The sequence below is a fragment of the Artibeus jamaicensis genome, unplaced genomic scaffold, assembly GCF_021234435.1.
Source record: "Artibeus jamaicensis isolate MK-2021 breed Jamaican fruit bat unplaced genomic scaffold, CSHL_Jam_final contig_2886, whole genome shotgun sequence".
Taxonomy (NCBI): Eukaryota; Metazoa; Chordata; class Mammalia; order Chiroptera; family Phyllostomidae; genus Artibeus; species Artibeus jamaicensis.
Genome location: NW_026521648.1, coordinates 20796 through 33880, shown reverse-complemented (window position 1 = coordinate 33880; position 13085 = coordinate 20796). Strand labels below are relative to the sequence as shown.

Here is a 13085-nt window from a genome sequence, read left to right as displayed (position 1 = left end):
AAAATCTTAACTACAGATGATTCTACAAACTCAGGTTGTGACCACCATTATGCCTCACATACACACACATTCATGCAGAATGAAGCCTGTGCATTGTTTCTTATTGAATCTGTTTTTTAAAATTTATTTTTTAAAAGAGTTTATCTATTTTAGAGAGAGGGGAGAGGGGAAGGGAGGGAGAGAAAGAGAAATATCAATGTGTGGTTGCCTCTGGCCTGCAACTCAGACAGGTGCCCTGAGTGAGAATCAAAACAGCAAACTTTTGGTTTGCAGTTTGGTGCTCAGTCCACTGAGCCACACCAGCCAGGGTTTGAATCCAGTTTTTAATGGGTGGGTTATTAGTAGGATTGGGCAGAATAGAGAAAGAGGATTTTTAATTTACCTAAAAAGTTTATAATAAAGTTATATCATGTATTACTTGAATAATCCATAGTCATAAATTAAACAAATAGACAAATATTAAGAATATGAAAAAAGAAAATAAGCCAGAGGAATGAAATTTGCTTTGTTTCTAAGAAGTTGGTTTTAACCACAGCCTTCTGCTATGGCATTGCTTCTTTTCTTGCACATAATGTGTGCTCCGGGGTAGTAGGCCTCTGAGGGAAAATCTCAGAGTACTTAGAAAATAAAATAAACATGGAAGAGACAGTAATATGAATGGCTATAGAGAATCCATTATAAATAAAAATATGTCCTATTCCATTAAAGTAGTTAGAAATGTATAGAAAGGGAAAAATTACCTTGGCTAAAGTTTGGAGGCAGCTGACAGGCCTCAGTGAATACAAATCTGCTTTGAATCTTTTGTGATATGAGAGAAGAGACAGCAAAGCTGAGAGAGGTGGGGAACAGGAAGGGGGGGGCTCCTAACAGGGGTGCGGGTAAGAGGCACAGCGTTAGGACACTCCCCACAACTGTGTTTGATGCAGTGCTCAGCTTGTGCCATAGGAAAAATTAAGAAATAAATCTTAAGAATGCAGATTATGAAAGGCAGAGACGGTGTCATGTTAAGAAGATTGATGAAACAAGCATTGATGAAAGTTGATTCTTCATTGCTGAAATTAGAAGAACTCAGAGAAGGTGCTCATTAATGCAGAGTTACAAAATCAGCCCCACCAGTATGTTTCCGTGCCCAGCACTGACATGCAGTCTCAGAACCTGGCATGGAGGAGAGGAGAGGCAAGGGCAGTGGAAGACGTGCTTTCACACTGAGGTTCACCCAGTAGCCCTACAGGACAGAGCAATGAAAGCGGGAGAACAAGGGAGTTAGATTAACGGCACGTATTTGCTCCTAGGGGTAATAGTCACACTAAGGTCACTAGGCTTTAATCAACATTTGTTTCTTTTAATAGTTACATTTATAATTAAAAGGCAACAATAACTGGTTGCAGCCTCATCCTATTTCTCCATTGCTGGCACACAAGAATGGCCCACCCATCAGAGTGGCTCACCTTGAACTACCAGCTGCAGCTGTATTTGTAGATATTGCAACACTGAAGAAAAACTTTTTTCTGAAGGCTTTGCCTTCTGTCCTATAAAAGGACAAAAACTGCCACCCCTTGATTTTAAGGGTGGAATCTAATTCGAGCTAGATGTGCAAGCTGGCTGTGCACTGGACTGTGAGTTTGTAAGATCTGGAAAGGCTAAGTGGTTATTTCTGAGACCACCTGTTCCCCTCGAATGTGGCCTCTGTGACCCTGTACGGGGGTTGCGGTGAGAGCCTCTCCTGAGGTGTTAGAAGGCTGAGCCTCTAAGCCCAGCTCTCCCACATTCTAGCTGGGTGATAGGCAGACCGTTGATGTGATGTGTATGTGGGTAATAACACTGCCTGCTTCATAGGATTGTTGTAAGGACTGAATGAGAAAAGCCATGAAAGCCATTCTCCTGCTATAGACCAGAGCTGATGAAATGCTAGTGTTGTCATTTTTACTAGTGTTCTAGCTATGCATGGACAGAATATCTACTTGAGCTTTTAGCATTTTGAAATTAATAGTTATTGATAATAACAAACACCTAGTAATACTGTCAACTGATATTCTTCTTTTAAGTTTAATGAGGTATTTTCCTAGAATTGTACACAAATAGATATGAAAATACAAGAGAACAGAAGAAAATTTGCTTTAACATTATTTTAGCTCACAAATACTTAAAGATATAGTTTAGTAAACTAGTATTATCTTTGGTTTCTTCTTCTTTAGAAGTCACTCTTGATTGTATATTAAGTTATAAGCAACGACTTTAAAATCATAATGCTTGGGTAATGAAAGATAAAATGTTTTTTTGCCTATAGGTTCTGTAGAAGTGCAACATTTCCTCAAGAACACATGAAATGACTGCACATAATGTGGATGCATGAATCACAAAGCAAACATGTACCCCACAGCCCTCTTTAAATTCAGTTAAAAAGAGACTGCTTCCTGTCTTGTGAGTAAATATGAATATTCCTGACTCTTATATGAACATTTTTCTTTATTTTAGAGATTTTATTACTTATGTGTTTTGATAATGTTCAAATAACTAAAACAATATTCGGGCAATCAAACATGCTATGATAATAATGAAATACATGACTTGAACAATTTCTTGTTCTATACAAATGTAACAATATTTACATCAGTTATATAACCAACCTACAGGGTTCTGCTGGGTTATAGTCCATTTTGAGGTGAAAAATTGTGACTTTATCAATGAGTTATTTCAGTTACAAAAGTGTTTCAAAAATTCCATTCTAACTTTGAGGGAAAGTTAATACACGTACATGACGTGAACAACTAAATTACCTAACTAATGGAAGTTAATTTGATGGTTGCATATGGCAGGGGATTGGGAGAGGGGTGAAAAAGGTAAAGTACAAATTGGTTGTTACAGAATAGTCAAGGAGATGTAAAGTACAGTTTAATGCTGTCCTTTATTGTAAAACTGTGTATGGAGTCACATGGGTGCAAGATTTATTTAACAGGATAATAATTTAGTAAGTTATGTAATGTCTAATCTCTGGGATGTATACCTGAAACTAATATAATAATGTATGTCAACTATAATAAGAAATAAAAATGACTTAAAAATGAATAAAGGGATCATATTTAGCTGTTTTTGTAATTTTGGGGTAATAATGGGATTAGAAAATGATTTGCTCCATTCTATAATTCATTTGATATAAAGAGCAAAAGACAATCAAAAACCCACCTCCCAGCCCAGCCGGACCCACAGAAAGCCATTCCTCGCCCTGTCCATAACAGCATCACTAGTCCCCATCTCCAGCTGCACTGCTTGATGGCTTGACCTGTGAGCATGAGCCAGAACTGGCGTGGTGTGCACCTCACCTGGGCCTGTCTCAAACATATCCTCTGAACTCACAAAACCAGAGTCCCCCTCAGCACCAACTCGAACTTTGTATGCTGTTCCCGGCATTAGACCCTTTAACCCAAAGAAGCTCCGAGAACCATTTATAATTTCTTTCCTGCATTCTTCTTTGCCTATGGAAATTTTGCAAAAAACAAGAAATTATAATATTTTAAGGGACTGGAAGTCATTTAATGCTTCAAGAAAGGAAAAAATCTTTATAAGCTAAAGACAAAATCTAGGATACTTAGGTATGTCATTTTAGGTCAAGTCAAATAAATTAATTAATATACAGAACTATATAAAAATATCCTGAAAGAAAAACTGACTGGATATGCAGATTGCTTCATTGCATATATTACCATGTATTAAGTTTTCTTTTTAATACAAAGGAAGCTTTTTCATATGCACTTTTATTTATAAAAATATTGAGTTTTTCTATTAATGTGTATGAAGAGAAGTGTTATACATTAGTTTAAATGAACTATGGTAAGAACTGTTCTTAAGATTCATAAATTTTAGTAAACTTAAATGCCTTGAAATTTATCCAAGTTACAGATTCAATCTTTCCCCCATATTGGTTTTCCTAAAGGAATGTTATATCTAAAGATATTTATTTGCCTGGACAAGGCCTACACAGAAGTTGGACTATGGTCGACATTTTCTTACGATTGTTCCTTGGCCACCCAGCTTATGTGCAGAGCACACTGCATTCAGGGGGGGCACTGGTTCTCCGTGAACTGCTGAGAAAGGGAGCTGCCCCACATCCTGGTGGAGGTGGCCAGGGTGCAAGTAGGGAGCCTGGTTCTGGAACACATGTAACATCAAAATAAAAGTGGTAATTTTCTGCAGTTTCTGATAAACTTCTCTTGGGTTGCAATGGCAAAATGACTAAGTCAGTTTGATGTGTTACTTCAAGGTCCAATTTTAATAAACCTTTTTTCTTTCCTATGGTACTTACAAACGCAATTATTCATTGTTACTCCTATTTACATGTTGTGGTTAAGTGCCATGATATGAAAATAACATATGCAATGGAACTTACTATGTTTCTTCTTTTTAGCAACAGGAACAAAAAAAGATTGTTTGGTACATATAACATATACAGGTTCAGAGTTCACTATAATTTTTTTAGATAAATTTGATTCATTTAATTAGATTAAGTTATTTTTCAAGATGATCCATAGTAAATCCTTAAAAATGTTTTAAATCTCTTTAAATGTATCCCCCAAATTAAAAACCAGGCAATGAAGTTGTTTCTTACTGCCAACTACACCATATTCAACATAAAAGTTGACATGCTCTTGTCCCTCATACTCCCAACTGATATTGGCATAGGTCTCAGCAGCTGTGACAGTAAGTTTGTTGATCCTGGGATTTACTGCTTGAAATAAATATATAATAGAAAAAGAAAAGAAACAATCAAATTGTAACACCACACACAAATATAAAATAAGTACTCTGAAATTGTGCAAATAAAATTGAGTTACAATTTACTGCTAAAATTTAGGGTTCACTCATACATCAGTATCATTCTGGACAGTTTTCATTTATTAAACTACACCATTAGGAAACAAATCAATAACCAGAAATAATGATGCACAATATTACAGTTTATGACTTCTGTTATATGGGTCCTGCATAATGTGAACTGTGGTCCATCAGACACAGTCCCAGGAAATGTCACAGTCTTCACTCACTGACGTAGCCAGGTCTGGGACTGCTGAGCAATCCGGGGGGCAGAGGCCACAGAATGCAAAGTAAAACCCGACACTAGGTGGCCACCTTTCAATTCTACTTATCATCTCACTGTGGGTCTTCAAATAATCTGTGTTGGGGTGGGAAAGGATCTCCTTAGAATGTTGGCTTTGGACTTGTTTTGAGTCAGAAACTTCTTTAAGAATCTGCCTCTGGGGAGTTCAGGGAGTCCAGGTGAAAACACCTGCTTCGGAGAACGTTGGATGGCAAGGGTACGTTGGAAGGAAAGCTCCCAAAAGAACTGTCAAATATGCTTCTGTCAGAAGTTAAGAAAGAAGAAATAAAAGAACTATTTTACTTGACACATCCCAGGGAGCAGGACAATTTTAAAAGTGCTCATTATATAGCATGTTCTGAAAAAATCATGGTGCAACCTAAGTAGCTTCATAAAACACCAAATTATGGAGATTATATGACAAAATACTCTTGCTACTGAATAAAAATGACACCTATAGTTATTAAAAGATGTTATTTGTCCATTGGAGGCTGACAATTATATCAGCCTACTGCAACTGCCTAAACTAAAATTACATATTTACAGATACATTAACTTGGGTAGTTAACACTGGTAGATCAATTTATTGTCCCAGAGGAAACATCCTAGGATAGTAAATCAATCAGAAGATTTATCAGACTCCAAAATTCAATTTCAAATGATGTTATATAATTTAGAAGTGAAAGACCTCTACTAAATCTAAAATGTGGTAAAATAGCATTTTTTTAGATAAAAAAGACAAGTATATGAAGAAATTATACAAGGCACTTGATCTCTGAGATGCAGCATCGCTTGTACATTGTGTGCCCCTCCATGTTAAGGGCAGGAAACAGAGAAAAATTTACTGAATCATGCAGAGCTCATCTGTGGACCTGACTGATTTTACACTTCAAGGAATAGATAATGATAGGAATATGATCAATAAACAGAGACAGTAAATACAAACATGCGTGTAAAAACATTAGTGGCAAAGAACTCAGGCAAAACATTTATTTTCTTTAAAAGAGTTTAGAATTATGGAACTTGAGCAATGTAGTCTGGAGTGACCATGGAAGATGGTCAGGGCAGGACCATAGTGAAATACTGTCAACAGGAGAGCATGTAGCTTAAAGAGACCCAGAGAAGATACTGTAATTGTCTGAGGTGATGCTGTTTGGCCCCTTCTACCAGAGAATTCCAACTCTCCTAGCTTTGACTCCCCACTCATCCACTTGCTTACTAAACACATACTGAGCACCTTTGATGTGTGGACAGTTTCCAGGGATGAGCTAGAGTCATCTCTCAGCTGGGCTTTCTCAGGAGTCCGCCTCCAGTCTCTCTTCTTACTGTGTCTTTCTTTGTAGATTCTGCCAGTGCAGTTACCAACACTTTCACCTCAGAACTACATATCTGATTCTATCATTTCTGTTTAAAACATGGAGATGACTTACTGCTACTGAGAGGTAAATCTAAATTCCTTAGCAAGGCATGCATGGCTGTTAAGGGTCATTCTGGCCTCACCTACCTCTTCAGGCACATCTCAGGTTCTCTTTTCCATGTACTTCTACATTTCTGCCAAACTGGACTTTTGGATATAACCCAAATTTTCTGTGGATTTTCAAACCCCATGCCTTTCTTACCCTACCAAGAATCTACGCATCTCAACCCCGACTCATCTGCCAAAATTCTTGTCTCAAGGCCTAGTCCATTATTGCTTTCTTTCTGAAGTTTTTCCTGATCCTGCTTAGCAAAATAAATGATTCACTACTCTGTGCTTACATAAGATTTTGTTCACATGAGTAGTTTAGCATCTATTTTTACTTTCTTGTACATTGGTCTTAATTGACGGGTGTTAAACATCAAAGGTGGGTGTGTTTCACCATCTAGATCTCACGTGGGATCTTATAAAAGGCTGTTGCACTTTATGTGGCATTTAAACATTGGCTGTTGAACTTGACTGAAACTTCTATGTAGTTTTTTTTGTTGTTCAGGCCAAATAAAGTTGTGAACTTTAAACTTCATTTTAATTTACTGGTCCTTTAGCTTTTCCTGTTTCTTGACCTAACTGGTAAAGATGGGACCAACTCTGACATATTATATAGTGAGGGTCTGACCACAGAGAGGATTTGTCACCAGTTCCTCAGTGTACTCCTCTTAATTAATAGTCAGCTGCTAATTAGGTCAAGGAACAGGTTCAGATTCTGACTTGCTACTTGGTTTCTCCCTATTCCTGTGCCCTAACTTTACAACAGTGTTCTGAAGTCTGGTCTCAAGGGTGAGAAAGTACAAGCTCTGGATGAAGCACTGTCCACCCATCAGCCATACTGAGACCTTAACTCAAATCTGCCGTTAGCATGTTTCAGGTCACTTTTATAGATGCCTTCATGGTGTATTTCCTAGAGTTCCAGACACGAAACTATTTCAAGGGACACAGAAGTTGAACAAATGCAGCCAAGCAGCTATGATTCTTACGGAAATACTGAAAACAAATAAGGATGTGGGTCAAAATGAGTGACTCGGAAAATAGGGGTATTTCCACGATCAAACTGAGGGAATGTTTGTTACGGAAAAGGGAAAGCAGGCATAACACCGCAAATGGAATTATCCTGGCTTGTTCTTTGTGGTTTAAATAATTCTTTTGTAAGTATATATTTGTAAGTATATCTATCTTTTGTAAGCTTGGGTTTCATTAATATCTCTTAAAATCTGTAGGAAAATTAAAAAAATAAAGTTAGATGCATCTCTTTCCTCTCCCTCAACCAGAAGTTAATTCCTGCCTTCTTTGTTCTCTTTCATATTGTTTTAAATTAATATATAAAAGAAATATAAAATATTAAAGTTTGGAAAGACTGTGGTGCACTTTTATTCTTCTCCTCTGTCAGAAAGTGGCTAAGCTCCACCTGGAGAAGAAAAATAAAGAAGATAAAACTTATTCTTAGATTGAAAAAAAATCTATTTTTAAGGGAGGAAAGCCCAGGATAAAGAATTCTTTCTAAGCAGCTTAAAGTCTTACCAGTAAAATGTCATTGCTTTATGCAAGCAATGCTTATTTACTGGAGTACTATTAAAAGAAACAATATAGAAAATAAGGATAGACTTAGCTTTCTTCAGAAATTTAAATGCTATTTCTCTGATCTGAGATCCATCAGATTTCAACACTGGGGGCTTCAAGAACCTTCTGACACTCCATTTTTACTTGTTTCATAAGTAATTCGTAATTCAATTTAGTAACACTAAATGGTAAAACCTAAATTATTTTAATAAAAATTTATTGTAGTTAGTTTTAATATATTAATCTAGGTAGATGACTTCCCCCCAGTGGATGGCATGTTCACTATCATGACAAGTCAGTAAAAAACTCTGCCTGGCCTTGCAGGCACCCCTGCTGCAGCAGGACCTCTCTGTCCGTGGGCAGGCGGAGCAGCGGCAGGGGCCCCTCACTCTAGGAGGAGGCCACCTTCTCTGGAAGCTCCAGTGAAAGGCTGGGGGGGGGCGGCGCGGCGGTAAATTATAGTAAAACAACCAAGGGTTTTAACTGACACCTAATTATCTCAGGAGAGAAGAACACATATAAAGGAGGGGTTTACATCTTTCTACAATATTGTGGAAACTCTGAATTTTTACAACTTTGTTCATGTCTAAGAAACACATGTACAACATATTAAGATTACTGAAAATGGCTGCAGTTCTTATTCAATGACTCCAAAATCTAATCTACATTTAATAATTTACCAAGACTCTGAATACAAGCAGCTTTCTAAAAAAAAGATATATATCAGGCCTAAGCTCACAAGACTTGAATAATTTAGGACAAGGCACTTATTTCTCATAGTCTTTTCTATTTGCCTCATCTAGTCTGTCAAAGCCCAAGGAAACTACATGGAAACAGCATCCAAAGCTGTAAACGGGAGGATCTCTGGGACGCCTCACGTGGAAGATACATTACAACTTCATCAAGCACCATTCTCCCAACAAATCTTTCTCACTCAGTGAGCTCTGAGAAATAAGGGAAACAAAAGTAATCCACTGTGACAGTTGGCTGCTACTCAGGAGAAGGGGACCTGAGCAGCCTGGTGACAACGGGATGGAGTAACACAACTGAGGAGAGCATGCGGGCAGACTGGAAGACTTGCTCTTCGCGGTCCTGGGGGGATGCGTTTAGTCTCAGGCCAGTGAAAGGGTGTCCAAAGTTTCAAACGGACAGTGTAGTGTGTTGCCAGCAGAGTGTACACTGTGTCTGTGAGGAGTAAGGCTGAATCAGATTAGAATGGAAAGCTCAGTTTACCCGATTTCCTCACAGGCTATTTTAACCACGGGACTAATACTGCTGAAGCTGCAATATGTGGCATGGCCATATAGAAGACACGTGACAAATCCACAGTTTGGTCCTGTCTGATCCAGCCACAGTCAGATCATAAAAAGCTAACATTTGGGTTTGTAGCAGGGATAAGGTTTGAGAAATTCTTAGCAGAATTTAATGTGGCTATTTGTAAAGAAGACTAGATATTAATTTTAAAGCCAAGATCTTCCAAGATCTTCTCTTTTTTTAGTGTTTTGATGCTTATTTTATTTTTTCTCTTTTAACCCATGCTGCACTTCCCCATGTTTAATGAACATTGCAAATTCCACACGTGTAATAAAGTCATGCAGATGAATTATGTTACCTTTGCCTGCACCTACATCAGGTGGAAGAATACCAGCTTTAACGAAGGGAGACAGAAACAGGACACTATGTAGTTAAATGCAGCACATCCATGAGCATGTAAAGCTGTATAAAAACACTTTAAAATGCTAGAGCATGCAAGAAGAATGAAGTGCACCATGTCAGGTACAGGGGACAAAGATATGTCGGTGTCCCCCAAATTACCCAGTAATCAAATCTATACTTTACTTAAGGTACACTGTTCATACTTGCCTATTATGTAAGAAGGCCTAGGATATCTCAAGACAATTTTTGGGCAGAGATGTCAATTTATTATGCTATGAAAAACAGTCAAATAAATAATCCTTAAGCAGTTCTACAATTTAAAGACATGCAAAGAGAGAAAAGTTTTTTACAGTATTTTTCATCATTTTTATTGACGTTTTCAAAATTTTTCAGAATAATTTTTAAAAGTATGACTGAAAGTGTTGACTCCTTTTTTAGATACTTTAATGGCGTTATTTTGCTTTCTATGTGTAGATGGCCTACTAAGGTAGAAAGTGTCATGCTCAAACACAAAATAAATGTACTGTTTAATAACTGTTTCAATTTCATTGCAAAAACCTAAATCAGTATGTGGACTGGCAAATTATTTTCTTGTGAATGAAGACCAGAAGTAGAATTACATATATTTATTTGTAGAAGGAAACACAATGCCTTGAATTTTGAATTCGAGTGTGGCATAATATTGTAATTTCCCACTCTTACCTCAATATTTTAACAGAAGTTTAAAAATTTTATATGGACTTGGAAAACAAATACCAAGTCATCACTCTAATATGAATTAAATAATTGATTTTATACATATCTGAATGCGAAATTACAAATAAGTGTTTGTATTAAGTGGTAAGATGAATACTCCACGGTCAGAAGGAAAGAGAAAGCATAAATTTAAGTTAAAATTTTTGTTTCAAAACACTTATAGTTTTATGGATTTTATACATACCCATCTTACCTTCATCCACACTTGTTACTCCTTCCTCTGTTATCTGACTTCCTGATCCTGCTGATGTTTGTGCATTGAAATAGAACTTATACCGAGTGCTAAAATTTAAATTTTTTAAAGTCCAGCGAGTCTTGTTGGCAGGAATTTTCAAATCTACCAGTGGGCCTAATTCATGGGTGCTGTTAACTGTCAAGGAAAATAAGAAACAAGAACATTTCCCATTAATTGCTATAGGAATACTATTATAAATAAATGTGTTCACTAAAAACGTCAGGCTTGGATTACACTGACTTTTGTAACCACACTCACTTTTTGCCCGACATAACTGACAGGCTTTTACAGTTCCTATAATACGGCATAACAAGAGGAAATACATTCTCCACTGGTTTCTAAGCTGGGCGAATCCTACAGTTGACTTTCAGTAGCATTTCTCATCTCAGAGATTTTGCAGGTGGAGTCGTACATTGTTAAATAACCCCAAACCTCCTCTTCAGAGGACTTGTGCCATAGGAACCCCTCTTCTTACTATTTCCTAGTTATGGATAATGTCTACCTAACCTAACAATAGCTGTTACCTAAGCCCCATGCTCAAAGGTCTTTATTATTCTACAGAATACTGAATTTTCAGTAACATATGTGTAATTTTTCTTTAAAAAGTATGATTTGAAGTTCCTTCTGGAATAACAACTGAACGTATACAGGGTCCAGTAGAAGTAATGTCTGCTTGTCTGTGGTTTGTAGGGTAATGATCTGGGTGTAATAATTTATAGTTTTTATGAGAATATTTTGCCTAAAATGTCACATGGTATGCTTAAGTGTGATATGTTACAGAATTACAGGCTTATAATTTTGTAATAAAGATTTTGTAATAAAAGGCATTATTTGCACTGGACCCTGTATGTATATATTCTACAGTTCTAAAATAATAACCAGTTGGTATTTTAATATAGCAGTTAAGTTTCTTTTTCTTTTTGAATGATATTTTCTCTTCTTCTCCCAATAACTTACTTGGCTGATATTTTAAGATGTACTCAGTCAAAATGCCATTTGGGTGGCTCGGTGGATCCCATTCCAAAGTGAGAGAGTCTAGTGTTGGATTAATGATCTTCAAAGAGGACGGGGCACTGGGAACTTACAATGAGAACACAGTCAACACAAAGGTTTTCCAGTGTTTCAAAATGTATTAAAATGACATACGTCACCATGTTCACACAAATTCATCAAGATTTTGGGGTTTTGTAGCACATTCTTGTTCCTGATTTAGCTGAAAATACATTACCAGAAATCTGTGACAGGTACCCATTTATCCATTCTCTTTCTTTTAAGAGAATGGATTTCCATTTAGATTCATTAAAACCATTATCTCAAATATACAGACTTTGCCTACATATGGACCCAAATCAATATTTTTAAAAGAGACAATAAAGTTAATAAAATTAAAAAAAAAAAAAAAAAAAAAAAAAAAAAGGAAAAAAAAAAAAAAAAAAAAAAAAAAAGGGAGAGGGGGGGGGGGAGGGAGGGGAGGGAGGGGGAGAAAAGGAGGGGGGGGGGGGTGGGGAGAAAAGGGGGAAGAAAGAAAAAAAGGGGGGGGGGGGGAGGGGGGGGGGGGGGGGGGGGGGGGGGGGGGAAAAAGAAAAAAAATAAGAGACTACTTGTTTCCTGAATGAAGTCCTAATAAAAGCAAACTAGTGACTGACTCTGTTCTAACCAGACTTTTGAGGAGAAGCAGCTGTGTTCTGCGCTATTGAGGCTTGTCTGCCCCAACAAACCAGGTGTTTCCAAGCAGTCAGAACATCCTGCCCGCTGGGCTCTGGGCATGAGCCAGCCTGCCCAGGTATAGAGTAGTTCACACCTGGAGAGTCGACAGACGCCCAGAGTCTCATGGTGAGGACGGACAAAAGCCCCAGTGCGGCAAACCCTGACCCCGGGGCAGGCCTGCAGGTGACAGGTGCTCTGTGGCAGAGGCTGGCAAATTACCAGAGGAGACATGCCTGGGCCCCTTTTAGTCACTCCTTCAAGAGGATGATGGATGGTGGCAGTTCTCCCTTGTGATCATTACCTCCTCTCCCCAGCCTGCCACCGCTGTCCCTCCTGCCACTCCAGCCAGGGAGTCATCCTGAGTCACTCCCTCTGCTTCATTCCCACCACTTCCTGGGCCACTAAATACTGTGTCATCCACCTCGTTCATCTCGACAATATGCACTCCCTCCTCTGCTCTCTGCTGCCACCCACTTCAGGGCCTCTGTGGCCTTTGCCTGGGCCCAGAACACACCTGGCACATATTTCTAAGTTTCCCCAAACCGGTAAGTGGTTCTAAACTTTAGAAAATCAAAGACCCCTTTTAGAATCTGATGACAACCATAAAC

At 37.9% G+C, this 13085-nt stretch overlaps 1 protein-coding gene across 1 annotated transcript in view; it reads right to left on the bottom strand.

Moving 5' to 3' along the window:
* The window catches only part of LOC128627005 (neuronal cell adhesion molecule), a gene marked incomplete at its 5' end in the record, with an annotated part of 52390 nt that overhangs the window by 21453 nt on the left and 17852 nt on the right, over positions 1-13085 (bottom strand). Inside the window, 5 exons of the mRNA XM_053662808.1 lie at positions 3321-3473; positions 4604-4729; positions 9736-9771; positions 10729-10905; positions 11728-11850. Coding sequence (XP_053518783.1) covers positions 3321-3473; positions 4604-4729; positions 9736-9771; positions 10729-10905; positions 11728-11850 — 615 coding nt within the window. The remainder of the gene's footprint in view (positions 1-3320; positions 3474-4603; positions 4730-9735; positions 9772-10728; positions 10906-11727; positions 11851-13085) is intronic.